Here is a 17,299-nt window from a genome sequence, read left to right as displayed (position 1 = left end):
GACAAACAGACAGATCAACAGACGAATGGTTGCCAGGGAAGCCTTGCGAGGTTTTATTGGACCACAAGCACAACTCAATCAGCAGTCAGTGAAACATGAGAAACGTATATATCAAACTTTTAATTCTACGGCCATCTCTCCCAGACTGTTTACCCAGATGGCTTTTAGTCAGAGAGTGTTGTTTAATGAAATGCAACCATAACTATATTTCATGTTTAGTGTCATCTGTTACTCTCCGCTTGCTGATCCCCTAAAAACAAACCCCCTACATTACTCAGGTCGTAAATATATGGTCACTCTAATGACAAGATGTCAAAGAGCTGCAGAGTCGCTGAATGTTTCCCGCTTGGTTTTATTTACTGACTGGAGTGTTGTTGATATTTACAACATCAACAACATCTGCAGTGTTGTAAACATCAACAACACCGCAGATCTGTGTTTTTATGGGCTGATCACCAATCGGGGGAAAGAATATTGGTAACTGTTTTTTGGAAGCTGGTGAAAGGAGAACTCAGGCAGCAGCTGATGTCTTATGCAGAAGAGTTTAATGTAGACTTGATGCATGAAGGAGACCAGAAGGTGGAACAATATACAAACGCTAACAGATCAACATGAGCTATTGTCACCCCCAAGTCTGACGATGTCTCCCACAGCCTCCCAGTATATCTCCCTCTACGTGTCCCATTCTAACTGCACATCCATGAATGGCTAGAACTGCTGTCACTCTCTACGTTACATGGAGGTGTTTGCATCCTATTGGATAGTTAAGCCTAAATATGCATTCCTAAATCACGTTGTGTCCTTATGTCTTGCCACTGGTGAAATATGCAAAAGAGTTAAAGTTGGTGCGAGTTGAAGTTGGTGTCTCTCTGTCTGGCACATCTGAGTTAGATATGAAAGTCCTTCAACATAGAAACAACAATGCATTGTTGGTTGTCCCTTTATCATTAACCTGACCTTGGGCACTGCTTAGAGAGAGAAGGGAGTATCTGTGGAATTTAGACAGGCACTATCCTCCTGTACAGATATGATGTGTAATATACAATATACAATAATATATAGTGGCATATACAGTAATGTGTGAGGACGTTCGAAGATTCCTCAACAGTAACGATCACCACTTTATCATCAGAAATACTTGATTGAGGAGAAAGCAGGTCCTGTTACACTTGCTCTGGTTTTAAAATACAAATACATGTAAAATAACATCAAAATAATGTAAAAAAATAAAATGGAGAATAAGAAATTTAGCAATTTTGTGTATTGCTAAATAACCACTTAACTTAACTAACTTAACTACTTAACCAATATATTTCTTTCCAGCAATTATACAGGCCAAAGCAAGATATGCATGCACACGTGAATTAAGTTCTCTCACCTCTGACTGACCAGCAACGCGATGGTGCACAGGTGTTCAGACTGACGCTTTATTTTGAAGTTTTTACACCATAACCTCTGGTGTTTTCCCCAGCAGATGATTTAAATTTGCTGGAGAAAATCGCTATCCTCCATAAGGCTGTCGACACGAGTTACATGGCAGCCATAAATCAGTGAAATCTTTACGCCCTGGCAGACTATAGCATGGATGAGTCGTGTAAACCTTCCATATTATTCCACAGCAGACAGTGGCTGGTGTTCAAGGCATATGATTCCCATCATTTTGGCTGACGTTTCTTTTGCTCTCCTTGCTAAAGGGTCACTGCTGTCGTCATGTGCAGTGTTAACCGACAACTGAGTGAGTGATGATTGGGTTGTGAAACTGTTCATATCTCATGGTGCTACCTTTAAATAGAAATGATGATGAGGTTTGTGATGATGAAATGTTGTGGTTGCAAAATTGTCTTGATAAGCTGCCCTCATGGTGAAGCTTTTTTAGCTGCCTATAGAGAAATGGACTTGCAAGTTATGTGTCCTCCATTGGCTCCTGTGATCGGCCTTCACAGAGACCCATGATCCAACTACTTGGAAAGAATAGCGGTGGATAACCTTCGGTGGCTGACTTTGATATTATAAATCTGTCGGGTTGAAATTAAAAATGTAATAAATACGCAATGGCTGTCAGTCTACTCAGGTGGGTTTGGTGAAATGCCACCTGAGTAGACCATTGATGGCAGCTAAATGGTGGTGGATTTTTACAAGACTGAAAAATTATAGAATCTATGGCCTACCTCCACTCTACTATGTTTTTGTTTGAAAACACATCAACTCTGATACGGGTACAGCTGGCGTCCATTCTGCTCTGGAGTTTTAGAGCCGCTAAAACTGAGAAGTTTAAACCCGCTGCTTCTGGACCCTTTTAGTTTGAAAACTCCCGGGCTGCGTTTTAGTTTGGACGGACAGAAACTGAGATGTTTGAAAAATGATGATGTAAATATTCGCAACTGCTTGCTGATTGCTGTTTCCTATCACATGAGCAACTTCCAGAATAAAACAACCGCCATATCAAACCAAAACGTAGCTTTAACTATTTATCAGAGAGCATTTAGTTAATAATGTTGTTTTTGCGGCTCCAGCGATTTTCTCCAGGAAACCTCAACGAAGGTATTTCAAAAGCACATCAACGGTAATTTTCTGCGGTGGTTTAAAAGGCTCATCGTGCATTAGGAAGTATTTATTGACGTAAGAGACATAACTTCTCCTGAAGCGAGGAGAGGGCTAGACAGGGTCATTTGTAAAGCATCTCAGTTGTAGTCATGCTTCTGTTAACTCCCTTTATGACACATGCGTCAAAGAGACGTGCTTCCTCTCTGGTCACAGACCTCTGACTGTGATGTCAGACCTCCGGCTCCTTTATCGATGCTCCACCATTTAACACAGGAAACTGTGTTAAGTGTTTCCAGTAAGCAGTGTGATAATGAGCGATGATTGAGGGACCTCAGGGGTTCAGCTTATTTTAGTTTTACTTTCATTTTCAATTATCGTCCTGGATATATAAACAGCGAGAGTAACACATGGATACAAATTGATTTTAACAATTTAAAATAAAGAGAATGCAATGTGATTATAAACAAAACTAAAATTTGTCCTTCTTCCTAAAACAATCTGGATTGACAATTTACTTAATATCGATAGGTCAAATTTTCCATATTCCAAATCTAAATCAACTCTTGGCACCTTCTGTCCAGTCTAACACGATTAAGATCAGCCACTCCGTTTGCTGTGAAGCAACTGAAGCTCTCGCTTACATAATGAGAAATAATCTGTTTTTGTTAAAGAAAGTGTGAGAACATTTCCTGGATATGCCCATTCATCAGCTCCAGATGAAGGGGTTCTGCCTTCGGTTGTGCCCAGCCCCTTCACAAAACTGAATGGAAAACACAAAACAAACAAACAGCAATTAAAAATCCTTTGGCGTTGGTAATTATGTCCATATGTCTGATTGTTTCTATGCTTCATTGAAGCTGCATCTCATCAACAGTATTAACAGAGCAATAAGTGTTAATTCTGTATTCTGTATTTATTGCCCTGTAAACAACTTCCATCAGATGCTGTCCTCAAGCAGCTATAAATTTATGTTTTTCATTCAGGGTTGGGAAACATCTGGCCTTCTGGCTGTATGGCCCGCAAATTAGACTGATATGGCTCATAAAGCAATTAATAGATACAAAAAAGGAACTCAGAAATGTTCATAAATGTTTAGCTACACTGGGGATATCATCTGTATAATACTAATAATACTAATAATATAATCTGTTTGTCTGTCGCTCCATCACATTGATGTAGATTGAAAAATGTTGACAACTGGAAATTTGATCCAGATGGTTCATGATGCCAGAGGATGAATCCTAATGGTGATGCCCTACATGTTTTAATCATTGAGCCACCAGCATGTCCACCTATTCAGTTAAATATCTCAACATCTGCTATTTGTAAATGTTTTACAGGTATTCATGGTCCCCAGATGATGTATCCCAAATGAGCTTTGACTATGCCCTGATGTTTGCTCTTACGCCACCATGAGTATAACTTTATCGGCTGGATTTCAAATAAACTTTGGAGCCATTCATATTGCCCCTAAGGAGGGGATCAATGCTCCGCTGTTCCAGGAAATTATGTTATTTAAAAATATATATATATATTTGACACATTTTAAAGATTTATTTCTTCAGCAGGAATCAATGGGATTGTGGCTAAGAGCCATTATTGGGGCAGAGCAAAGAGATCGACTGATGGAATGTCAGCTTCGGTCATTAAACTTTCTGTCAATAACGAAAGTGAAGAATATCATCAGGCTTATCAGCATCATAAAAGTAAACAGTTTCAAAGCATTTTCCATGAATGACCAGCTATGATTTAGTGGTGTTGTCTTTTTAATCATTCCCTTTCAATCTCCACTTCATTTTTTGGGGTTTGGTCCAAGCCAAGCACTTGCTTCAGAGCATCAGCTGGGTTTCCTGAGACAGAAGCTTGAGAAGCATATTGATGGAACACGAGAGGAAGAGGATAACACTTCTAATGCATTTTTTACGGGCATCGTGTCATCTTAACATCCCGGTAAGAGTTGTGTGATTGTATTATGGTAAGTCTTAAAGTGTCTGTTGAGAATGTTTCCAGAGGAGCAAGTTGCTGCACCGTGAAAGAGAGACAGGAAGCGAGTGGGGGAGCAGATCTAACAATAAGTCATTATCAAGCCAATGAGCACTCACAGAGATGTGAAGTAGACAACGTCTGACGGAGACACTGCGCTGTGTCTGTCTCTCTTCATCAGCCACAACCGCAATGAGGCAGGAAACGAGAGTGGGCTCACATGGTTGGGCCGATATCTTAGAGACCACACTATTGTAGTTTACAGGATTTTTTAAATCTAGAGGCAGAAAGGGGCATCAAGAGGTAAGAGCAGGTCTTCCACTCAGCGGAGGGTCTGTGGTTCGATCCCCAGCTAAAGTGTCCTTAGGCAAGACACGGAATCCCTAAATTGCCCCAGGATAATTGGAGTGTGAAAGAAAAAGCGCTGTGTATTGAAGCACTCTATGAATATATGTCGGTGAACAGGATTTGCACTGTATAAATATATAAATGCAATCCATTTGCCATGAAGGGAAACTTTAGGTTTTAAGCCATGCAGCTGCATGACAATATGGCCTCTGAGTCGGTCAATCAGTCCACCACATTGGTCCAGACCGAAACACAGTTTTTCAACAAATATTTGATGGATTTTCATGAAAACCGTCACAGAAATTCATGGTCCCCATAGGATCAATCCCCTGACTTTTCCTCTGGCATGAACATATAGTTGACTTTAGTGATTTTGTGTTGGATGGACTGCAATGAAAATGTGTAGCATTAACCTTCATGTTGCCCAAACTGCAACTTGACTTGCTCAAATTGTTCATTACTTTCCCATTAGCTCTTGTATATTGTGCCAAATTAGCATGAGCAGGCTAACTCCCCGCAAACATAGTAAATATTGTAAACATTGTACCTGCTTAACTTTGGCTTGTTACCAATGCCATTGGGAGTATGTTAGCACGATCATATTAGCATTTCGCTCAAGGTAAGTACAGACTGTAGCGCTCGTTTGTAGATGCTTGTTTGTTTTGGCATGACTTCTTTTCTCTTGTGTTGCAGTGATCTGCCCAAAGAACACATTCAATTTTAAACTGTCTTACAGATGGTGCGTTTTATTTGGAGAAAGCAAGTACCGCTTCAACTTTGTAAATAATTATAAATTAAAAGACTTAGTGCATATTAGGTAGGCCTATATTTCTCGTCAAACAATTTAAAGGATGGATCCTACATGATATTGCATTATGTTCGTAGTTCCGGACACATTGTGTTTGTGATGGAGTCACAGGCGGAACATGTGAGAAGGCTTTGACATTCACAGTGTAATCAGGAATTAGTTTCCAAGACACACATGAAAGCCTTTCATCACATGGGTCACAGCTCGGGCCACGCTGCCAATAAAAGGCTCATGTTCCATAATATATTATAAAGAAAATGGGAAGCATTGTGAATGACAAAGTAGAATTAGTTTGGGGTCAATCAAAATACGGGAGTCGGTTCGGGTTAATACATAATTCATATGACCTCCCCACTCATGCCGACCTTTTTTGGGCTGCAGCCCCTCCCACTGAGGAGTGTTACCATGGGACCAGGAAGTGGAAATAGTCAACAAAGAGGCTTTTTGTCACTGAGGTTTTTCTGCAAGATGAGAAACATGATTGTTTGGCAAGAAATAGCCCAGATGCCACCCCCTCTGTGTTATTGACTGGTGACTGTCACACAGACGAAGGCTTTAAGCACACATTTATGTTTAGAAGCAGGAGATAATTTTCTCATGTTCTCCTCACGAGTCATGTGGCAACCACAAGGACAAAGTTTCCTTCAGAACAGAAGCGACCTATTGTATTTCCTTGGTGTGAAATTTGATTTCAGTTTAACTTGATTGTTTGCTCGTAAAACCATGAGCTAATTTTGAGCAATTACAGTTGAACTGACAGGATTTCCCCCAATAACAGAACAGTCCTGGTGAGCCGGTAAGCCAATGAGAGTCAAGTCAGGACAAAACTATTTTTAAAATAACGAAATCCAAAATAATAGCATCGAAATAACGACAGATAACAGCAAATATCCATACATCTGGAAATGTGTAATTCTGGTTTGGGTGCATTTGTGCAACGCTGTGTGGGGCTGTTCAAAAACAGGAATAAACCTCTGTCGTAAACCTTTGACACGATGCAATCCAGTGAAACACCTCCTTGAAATTAGAACCAGACCAAGATGTTCCTGTGAGTCAAGAGCCTTGATGCAAGGCCCCCCCCTCCCCCCACTATGTTTAATGGGACACTTTAAGAGGAATGGCTTTTATTTCAATACATTTTCCTGTGGCTACATTTCCATATCATGATTCCATGCAGCAATGGTTCGTGCTCACTGTGTTCATGATGCACCATTTTTGCAAAGGTCAAAGGTTACACAGCTTATTTTTTTTATGCCATTGAATATTTCTGTGATTGTTTTCAATCAGAGACAAGTTATTTGCCCACTGTGTTTCTGGGTGCCTCTGCTTTTTCAGCTCTGTGGAATCTCGAGGAAACACATCTGTCTCATCATGTTGCATTTGTCAGTCAGATTATCACAGACAGTTAAAGTACACTGATATTTGTATTGGACATTACAGATATTGATTAATTCTGTTATTGGTTGAATTGTATCTTTTAATTAACAGAATTTCTCATCTACATATAGACTGACGTACATCGCCCCCTGTTGGCTAAAAACATTTACTTACACAGGTCGAGAAATGTGCTCGTGTGTTCGTCTCAAATTGTGACATAACCACTGAGGAGTGGATGTGCATATGTATGATAATGATACTAAAGATGTTGTTTTCATTGAACAGATAGAACTGTGCTGGGGACAAGAGAAGCTGAACCTCATGTTTGGAATGTCTGTCTTTTGCATGATTGACAGTTGTGTCCTTTCAAACCGAATACACATCTACTTTATTGCATTTTCTCTTTCATTGCTGGTATTTAATATCATGTTTTCATATTGTTGCATGGGGTTAATCTGAGGATACTTTGGCTCCACTATTGATCAACATATAGAGAAGATAAATAGGAGGAAAACTAATGGTCTATTAAAAGTAATGGTTTATTAATTCACTGACAAATGTCTTTGTCAACAACGTTTTTGTATTATGGTAGTAAATAGAGTAATCTGTACATGCTGGACTGTTGACATCACTGTTAATCGTCCTTTCATAGATCAAATAATAAAGTAATTAATCATGAAAAACCTTTGCAGATAAATCATTAACGAAAAACTGGATTATTATATTGCTGTTGTCATTACTGTCGCAGTGCTAACTGACATTTAACACAGGCCTTTCTCAGGACACTGTTGTGGTCTCGATGGCAAAATGTTTATGTAGAGTGTATGCTATGTATCATTCATAGGAATCACTCAGGAACATCCTGTGGATGTAGGTTTAAGACTATATATGGTAGCTGCAGCAGGCTGAGCTGACCCCATAATGTCTCCCCTCAAAGTTCACACGAGTATAAGCAGCTGCAGTGGCTGTATGACGGCAGCGAAGACATCCGGAGAAAAATGGCTGCACAACAAAGCATTTTCAGATGAATTTAATATTGCAACTTGCATTTCAAAGACATTGAGAATCCAAAAAGAGGGATAGAACACCCACAGAGAGCGAGAGAGCAAAGGCAAAGAGCTGTCGACGAAACAGACCCTCTTTAATATTCTTTAGAGACAGAGTAGAAGCCGAGGGAAATCAGACTCGGGTCGTTTTTTTTTAAGTCTCTACTTTCTTCTCGTGCTTCTCCTCAGATCTGCCACAGACGGGAACAGCACAGAGAACATGAGCGATCGCTCCACGTTTCCTCGCCACTCAGCCACTTGAACAATGTTAGCACTTTGTCATGTAGTATTTACACACAGCGTCAACAGAATCACGCAGCTCATTGAGGATTATAGCAAAGCAGGGTCCGGTCATTGCAGATGTTTGGTTTCATGTCGGAGTACCAGATGGATGTGACTTACTGCAAAGACTTAACGCACAAGAGACGTTCAGATACCTGTTCAATCCAAAACAAGTCACATTGTCAGTCTGGTGTGGTTCTTTAAGGTTTCTGCCATTACAAGACTCATCTATACGTTCCTGTGCGTTATCTTTACATCTGCCACAGGTCGTCATTGGGTTGTATCGTCTCTTGTGCATTTAGCGACCACACATTGACCTTTTCCTAAATCACCTGTCAGTGCTCGGCTTTCAATTGAGAGTAGTTCTACTCTTCCATGTCTTTAAAAAAGGTACACTGGTGATGGTGCTGTGAAAAATCTCTAATCTATCGTAGAAATAAAGCAATAAATATTGCATGTTCTTGGCAAAAAGGCTTAAGTCATGTGCTTTTTTGATGTGCAGTCACTTTAGCAAAATACTTTTTTGTTGTCGTCTACAGACAAAAGGCAGCCTGTAGTAACATTACATCCACATTAAATGCAGTTGCACACCACATTTCCAGGTACAAAAACCAGTTTCATGACCCTGTGATGCGTCTTAGCTGTGAAACCTCTGCTCGAACGTATTTTGGAAATCGACCCCGGCACTGTCACCTCAGCCCAAGTTGCATAACTTTGTTTTTTCTGCATTATGGCTCAAGTGAATCATTCATTTTCTGACAACAGTTCCACTAGAAAAGTATCACATTCGTGACGGGCATGGAGCTTGAAGACGATGAAAAACAGCTTCACCTCTAATCTCAAATAGAAGTCATCAATTAATCGATGCATTTAACAAAGAAAAAAGACAAACTCAAATTTGAACATTCCACCTTCTGTCCTCCAAACAAGAAAGACTGGAATGTCATTGTCAATACATAAATACATTTACAATAACTACAACTTTGAAGAATATGACATGGTCAGTCGAACACTTAGATAAACATTTTTAAGTACAATATTATACAACAAAACTGAAATGAGAGACCATGTCTGACACACTTCATGACAAAATAATTATCATACAAGATGTGAAATATACATAATTTATCTTTTTTTTTTCTCATGTACAATTTTTCATTCACTGACATACACTATATTACAGCGAGGATGGAGTTTGGAGTTAATTGTGGGACAAGTGCATAGCAAAATAGAAGATCATTTGACCGAGTTAAAAGAAACACATAACCGGCTTTAGAAAACAACATTAAAAACCGTGTGTTTAAGGCAAATCTCGTCATTTAAAATTGGCATAGTCTGAGAAAATGTCGACAAAGTCTTGTACCACCCTGTAGCAGAAGTCATATTGTTCCTGTGGAGAAAAGAAAGAGACAGACACACGTGGATTAGGCTGTAAATTTGGCTTTAGTTCAGATAAAGCAATAAACTGGGGAAGATAAATTGTATTATGGACATTTCTTTGGATCCTTAGATAATTTACTCACCACAGTCTGGACCATATGAGGCCTCTGCATGCGTAAACTCTTCACAGTTTGGAACACGTCCAGCAGACCCTCTGCCTTGACTCGCTCCAAGATATTGCTCAGTGCAATGAACGTACCTGTTCGCCCTGCACCAGCACTGCAGCACAAAAACACACACACAGGTTGTTTCAAAACATTGCAGCTTTAATTTGTCATATGCAGAACTCGGCAGGTGAAAACACAAACGGGAGCACGGGGGGGGGGTATCTATTTGTCTGTTTACCTGCAGTGTACGACGATGGGATGGTTCCCAGACTGCTGCTGCTGTCTCTGCACCGACGCGATGATGTCGATCATGCCCTTCCCCTCGGCCGGGATGCCGATCTCCGGCCAGCCGTGGAAGTGGAAGTGCCTGATCACCCGCGTCTGCTTCTCCTTTGAGAGGAAATGCACCGGCAGACAAAAGATCATGATGCCTCTCAAATCAGATTTATAAGCAGCGTAATGGCAGGTGCAGTGTCAAGTGTGCGGCAGATAAGTGGCAGGCGGATAAGTGCTGCTCCGGGAGGCGGGGATATACTGCCGGGTCTCTGAGAGGCGATGTGGGTCGAATTTAATGAAATATATGACATGGGAGGCTCCCACTTGAAAACCCTGAACACTTCTTGCCCACCATATTTTCCTGGAGCCGCAAAAAGAGTTCTATGCACTCACTTGTTTTTTTTCTGCGATAAGACAGTTATGTTAGATGCGGTGCACAAAAATAATTTGAATATGTTCAGAAGTTAAGTGTATATAAATGTTCATGTGGATTAAAAAATGAATTTATTCGATTTTGCAGGTCAAAGGTCAAGGTCACCGTTTAAGTTTAAAGACTGACAGAAGGTTGTTGTTTTGAACTCTTCTTTGTGGACAGAGAACCACAAGCATTTGATAAACAGCAAAACACTTCTGATCAATCAAGTATGTGTTATACCTCCTCACTGTGCTTAGTATTATATAGATATATCTTGAACCCTTGTTATATTGCTATGGATGAAAATTATATTGAGATAAGTATTGTTTTATCGCTCAGCCCCAGTTGCACAGTCCACTGAATTGTTTTATTACACTTTTTTTTTATCATCTCGACAGGGAAACGTAATGTGGGTTTTAATGACTCATCACAGCAGCACGAGGTTCATTTGCTTACCGGGACAAAGGTGAGTACCAAGTCTCGTAGACTGAAGGTGTCACACAGAGTGTCTCCCTTCAGCTCCACTGTGTAGTTTCCGTACGTGACCGAGTCCTCTGCGGGCCAGTACTGGCAACACTTGTCCTGAGAGAAGACATAAATAAAAGGGTTTGTTTACCGGCGGTGATGAGCGACGCATGAACTGCAGTTTGGAATATTTTACATGCTCATATATTTAAAAAAGTAGTTAGGCTCAGGATGAGATACTGCACAAACATGAACTGAGCTGTGTTGTGACAGAGGCAGGAAATCAGCACAGGGATAGTTTATGTTGCTGCTGCGGTCGTTACTGAAGAGATCAGTCACGTCCGGCAGCGGGGGGGATCCGCTAGCACAGCTCACCTGCTCCCTCTCCTGGAGCTCAGTGAGCATGACAATGGAGTGACATTTCCACTCCCACACCATTCTCCAGAAATCCTCGACTGTGTGTGGGAGGGGGCCCTGTGTGGCGATGAAGTAGTCCTTCTGTCTGTAGCCCTGTGTGGGGGAAAGAAACACACCTCTTCAGCTTTACAGGTCCAATCATGCACATTAGCAGAATTACATATGAACTGCATCAGATGTGCTTGAAAGAAGAAAGTAAAAATCAGCTTACGTCGATGAAAGATGCGTTGGCGTAATCGGTGAACTCCTGACCTCTTCTCATCGAGAGGATAACCCTGTTGAAGTCGTCTGAAATGGGAACAGAACGGTAAACTCTTGGTGAACAAAGCCTGAGTTATTAAATGCCTCAGAGTCGAGGACGGGAAATAAACAGACTGTTCTTTTACTTCTCTCTTACACGGAATAATTTGCAGGACTCTGTTCTTCTTCATGTTTGCAGGAAGGTTCCCCGTTCTCATGTTCTCTTTCATTATTCGCATGTTGGTCAGTTTCTGGGCGGAAAAAAAGGTTAAAATGTTAAAAAACCTGCAAATGTCCATTCCTGTGCTTACAAATTCAAATGGAGAAATGACAGAATATTATATTTTAAAATAGTCTGGAGTACAGATGGGGAATTGAAATTTGCTTAATATATAGTGTTTGGTCTAGAAAACCTGGAGAAGGCGGCAAAACTGACCTGTTGAACTATTATCTCTTCTTATTTCTCAAGTACTACAGGACATGTTTTGTCTACTAATTAATGGGGTCTCAAATATTTGGTTTTAATCCAGTTTGATCTTTAACAAAACAAAATAATCATTCCTTGGTTTTCCGCAGTGCAGCAGGCTTGATATCTTTTCTTTTAAGGGCCAGAATGTGAGATAACTTTTCTCACCTTGAACTCTTCCTCTAGGCCGACCCGGTCACCGGTTACAAAGGTGTTGTGGAGTTTGTGCAGATGTCCCTCCAGAGAAGACACGTCCAGCTCTGTGTCGCCGTAGAGGTAGTATTCAAGCAGGGCCTGGTAGATGAAGGAGTACTGCATCTGGTGGGGGGGGGGGGGGGGGGACGGGGGGGGACGGACACACACACACACACAAAGGGATTAATTAAAGATGAAAGAGGGGGTTGTAATTCACTTGTAAATGGCCATTATTTGACGTATCCAAAGTGATGGACAGGGAGGAACTTGTTCCATCTCAGACTCACATCTGTCTGGACGAGCTGCGAGCGCTGTTCCCGTATCTTGGAGACGATCCCAAACACATCAACTTTCTGCTCGGGGTACATCATGTCGATCATGGCATCTATTACGATGAAGGTTCCCGTCCTCCCGACACCAGCGCTGCAGAGACACAGAGCAAACCACAGACTGAATGAGCCACAGACTGAATTAGCCACAGACTGAATGAGCCACAGACTGAATGTACCACAGTCGTCAGCTGACACTCGCATGTTAATCAACAACAGGATGGAAAAATGGGGGCATCTGTGCTCGTAAACAATGTTTTGCTATCGTTTGCTTTTCCTGCAGACGCACAAAGATGATTTTTTAAAGCCCTAAATACATTTATCTCCATAGAAACAATCTGGTTAATGAAAAGCACTAAAAGTAATGTTCATTTGGAAGGAATGAAAAGTCTGGATCCACGTAAACAACGACAACAATAAACAATGAGTCCCGTTTGTCTCCACTTTCTTGTACCTGCAGTGAACCACAATCGGCCCAGCGAAGGGCGGATTCACGGCCTTGACCTTCTTGAGGAACTTGAGCATGCCGATGGGGGAGAAGGGAACTCCGAAGTCAGGCCAGCTGGTGAAGTGGAGCTGGGTCACCAGCCGCGGCGTCTTAGCGGCATCGCTGGCTTGCTGCACAGACACACAAACACGAGCGGACGTCAACACACTTAACACAGCAGCAGTGAGTTTGAATTCACCCCCGGGCAATGTTTTTTTTTTATAAATCTGTTTAATGAGCTACCACCTTCAAAGCAGCAGTAACAGCTTGGATGCATTTACCGTGCCCCGAAGCAGGATCTTTTTCAGGAACTACTCTTCTAATAATGTAGAAACTGTGAAGTTACTGTGAAAAAGGAAGTGAACTGCAACACGGTTTAAATTAAACTGAAGACTTCTGTGAGTTAAATTTAAAGGTCCAGTGTGTTAGATTTAGATGAAAGGGATCTATTTGGCAGAAATCGAAAATAAAATAATCCTAGTGATGTTTTCACAAGTGTGTTTTATCTAAATTGTACGAATTGTTTTTCTTTACCCTAGAATGAGCCCTTTATGTTTAAATAGATTATATTTACATCAGGAGCGGGTCATTTTTTACAGTCGTCCAAACTGGACAAACTAAACAACTTTTGAGTTTTTATGACAACAGGCTACCACAGGTTCTCTCTCATGTTTGGAAGGGGAGGGTGAGGTGAGGGGTATTCAGCTGCAACATGCAACTTCACCACTAGATGTCACTAAATTCCACACACTCATCCTGTAAGACCCCACAGACACCCCGTTTAAATGATCCATCCACCCACTTCCAGTTATCCAGGCTCGGGTCACGGAGGTCGCCATGTTCCTCTCCCTGTCCACATTTTCCAGCTCTGACTGGGGGATCACGAGGCGTTCCCAGGCCTGATCCAGCAGGATCTGGGTCTGCTGGTCTCTAACAACGCTCCTCGCGGTTGGATGTGCCCAGTAAACCTCTAACAGGAGGCACCCAGGAGGCATCCTAACTAGCCTGAACCACCTAAACTGTCATTTCAACATGAAGGAGCAGCGGTTCTCCTCCAGATGTTTTAACTCCTCACCCTATCTCTGAGAACTCATTGCGGCCGCTTGCTTATGTGATCTTGTTCTTTCCGTCACGACCCAGAGTTTGTGAATCATGACCACAAGTGAGGATAGATTCCTCAACTCTTTCACTCTGGGCAGCAACTCACCCCTCACACATAACACATGCCATGCCATGTTTTCTATGGATTGCCAACTTACATATTGTACACAGAACTTGCGGATGGTGTAATCCACCAGGACAGTGAAGTCTTCTACTGCCACCCTCACGTTCCCATAGGTCCAACAGCCCTGATCCGGCCAGTACTGGCAACACTTGTCCTGAGGAGAAATAACAACCATGAATCAAGGAATGAAACCCTTCACAAAATGAAGCTCCTTCTGGAACATATTCAAGGACTTTTCCATTCGGGAGACAAAGTAGTTCACATGCACGACCCACATGCTTCAATTTCACAGCCAGTCAGTCCAGATTAATAAGTAAGACGGGTGAAACCGCTCAATATGAGACTGTGCTGGGCGATTATGAAACGGCCTTTGGAGACTTTATTACACATTATGGTGCCATTGATTTTAAACCCATCCACACACTGATTTAAATCTTCTCCAATTCTCTCCTCATTGATCGGTTTGAGCCTCTCTCGCTCTTTTCCTCTTTTCAGGTTCACCGTGCAGACTGTGCAACTACAGCAGGAATAAACAGATGTCAAAGGGGAGATAACAGGTGTGAAAATGAGTTTAAATGTGACCATAAGCAGTGAAATCTTCCCCCTTCACAGTTACGTCAGAGCAGGGACTTGGCTGGAGAAGAAACCCTGAAGCTTGTAGGAATTCTTTTTTTCATGGACAGAAAAACAAGGAAATCACTCACCTCTTTCCTTTCTTTCAGATTTGTCAGCATGACAACAGTCGATACTTTCTTCTCCCATATCATCCTCCAGAAATCTGCCATCGTTTCTTCTTTGGGACCTGAAACATTCACATTTAGTCATTTATTTAAATGTGAAATTACAAAAATCAAGGTATGAACACCATAAGTTGTTTCCGAATACATTATATCTTTACCTTGTGCTGCTATGAATTTGTTCTTTTCCGTGTAACCCTGTCGGGAAAAAAAAGATAATTTATAAATCTGGGATGAACTTTTTCCAAGATCAAGAAATTGGCTTTGAATCTCAAATTTGAAACCTACATGAATGATTGGGCCTTAAATTGCTCGTAAAAACAAGAGTATAACTCACATCGATGTAAGAGGCGTTCACATAGTCGGAGCAGAGGTTTCCATCCAGCTGAGTCAGCACCACTCTGGAATGATCATCTGTGGAGGTTGGAAAGGTTAAATAAGTCTGTCAATACATCTACATGATTAAATAGCTATACTATGCAGGTAGTCTACAGACATTTTAGGGAAAGTGGTTCTTTAAACTTTCATTATTAAACTTGTTTTTTATAAATATACAGAATAAACAACTTAATTATATATATAGTTCTGATATTCTGATATGAGCCTTGAGGCTTCCTGAACCAGAGGAGCTGCTACTGTAACAAATACACCAAACTCTGTTTAGAATTATTGATATTTTAAAAGTTTTAGATAAACACTGGTTAATGACTTCTACATCTTTTTAACTGATTTAAAGTTTGGCATTACTCTTATTCTGGCCATTTAAGAGAGCGAACGTTCAAGGTGAGAAGTGGGAATGAAAGTGGCACCATTCTCCCGATTCCAAATCAGTGCAGGATCAAAGTTGAAACTTTAAAGCAGCAAAAAAGTTTCTTAACCTATTTTCCAAAGAAATTTACTTTTCCTTTAAGGATCACATAGGAATAGAACAGTTCAAAAATGTAAACAATGGATCCTTATTATGGAGACAGATACAACTGATAGCAATGGCTGTAAAAGGAAGAATGGTGAGGGCAATGTAGTTTTTCATAGTGAATGTATATATGTGCTATCTGGGATGATCTACTGTATCTTTACTCTAATAGACTCCTCAGAGGCGCGTACACACAATCACACAGGAAACTGCAGTGTGAGCTTAACTAATTGTCAGTTCCTATAGAAGCACAGTGTACTCACAGGGGAGGATGTTGGGGTATCGGTTCTTCTCCTTGTTGTCGTCCTTGTTGGCCTCCTCGTACGTGCCATGGGCATTACCCCCGGGCAACGACTGCAAAACAAAATCGAAGTTTCTTCTTTTTTTTTTTTTTTACATACTGAAAAATACTATCCACTTTCAGCAGCGCATTGTGTTCTGTAGGGGAGGGGCTTTGTTTCGGCCTCCATGTAGACACTTCCTCTGCCACCTACAGTAAACAGTCATCCATTAAAAGCAGAGACCTTCAACTTCCTCTTTCAGTGCTGACAAACAGTCTGTGAATAAAAACATACTTAGGTGTGGTACAGGAACCTGACTCGCATGCGTTAATTTGACTCAGATCGTCCATCACAGTCCCAAATAGGGTACGAGGGTATTTTTCTCGCGTGGGAGTGAGTGTGTGTGTGTGTGTGCAGCATGTGTCACTGTCAATGTGACACATATCTATAAGTAGGTTTCCTCAATAATTTTTTTATACGTATTAGTCATGGAGTTTTCTGTCTTCTTATGAACACACAGCACATTGTGGGAAATCCCGTCTCCAGAGACCGAGTGCTTTGGATTTTTAGGGGCCAGTACCGATATTAGGGAGTAAAGAAATTCCTATAGAATTAAGTTGACCGATATATAAAAAGAAATTGTCAATGGTTCCTTCGTTTTCAAACCTATAAACTTGATTATAAATAACTATAAATAAAAGAAAAAACAACCAAATTTATAGATTTAAATAACTTTAATTATAAACGTATTTTTTTCTTTTACGTAAAACACAAGTGTACGCCTTATCTGTATTGTTTATTCAATAAAAAAAAAGGTTTTCATATACACGTCTCTAAACACTCATGCTGATACTTCTGTCTGATATATGTCTAACTCTGTTTTTATGCATTTTTTAAATTTCCTTTTCATTTAAATGT

At 40.9% G+C, this 17,299-nt stretch overlaps 1 protein-coding gene across 7 annotated transcripts in view; it reads right to left on the bottom strand.

Annotated features, from left to right (window-relative positions):
- Positions 1-8,262: 8,262 nt before the first annotated feature.
- Positions 8,263-17,299, bottom strand: part of ptprea (protein tyrosine phosphatase receptor type Ea) — a 49,725-nt gene continuing 40,688 nt past the window's right edge. For all 7 annotated transcript variants that reach the window (XM_034570277.1, XM_034570280.1, XM_034570281.1 and 4 more), the window contains 15 exons: positions 16,364-16,454; positions 15,525-15,601; positions 15,349-15,385; positions 15,155-15,252; positions 14,485-14,604; positions 13,193-13,356; positions 12,697-12,832; positions 12,383-12,532; positions 11,906-11,999; positions 11,720-11,796; positions 11,467-11,601; positions 11,083-11,208; positions 10,174-10,325; positions 9,912-10,047; positions 8,263-9,778 (listed from right to left, as the gene is read on the bottom strand). In XM_034570277.1, coding sequence (XP_034426168.1) covers positions 9,704-9,778; positions 9,912-10,047; positions 10,174-10,325; positions 11,083-11,208; positions 11,467-11,601; positions 11,720-11,796; positions 11,906-11,999; positions 12,383-12,532; positions 12,697-12,832; positions 13,193-13,356; positions 14,485-14,604; positions 15,155-15,252; positions 15,349-15,385; positions 15,525-15,601; positions 16,364-16,454 — 1,668 coding nt within the window. In that variant the 3' untranslated portion in view covers positions 8,263-9,703. The remainder of the gene's footprint in view (positions 9,779-9,911; positions 10,048-10,173; positions 10,326-11,082; positions 11,209-11,466; positions 11,602-11,719; positions 11,797-11,905; positions 12,000-12,382; positions 12,533-12,696; positions 12,833-13,192; positions 13,357-14,484; positions 14,605-15,154; positions 15,253-15,348; positions 15,386-15,524; positions 15,602-16,363; positions 16,455-17,299) is intronic.

This window comes from Hippoglossus hippoglossus, chromosome 19 (genome assembly GCF_009819705.1).
Source record: "Hippoglossus hippoglossus isolate fHipHip1 chromosome 19, fHipHip1.pri, whole genome shotgun sequence".
NCBI classification, from domain to species: Eukaryota; Metazoa; Chordata; class Actinopteri; order Pleuronectiformes; family Pleuronectidae; genus Hippoglossus; species Hippoglossus hippoglossus.
The sequence above is the reverse complement of the archived record's forward strand: the minus strand, read 5'-3'. Positions and strand labels throughout refer to the sequence as shown.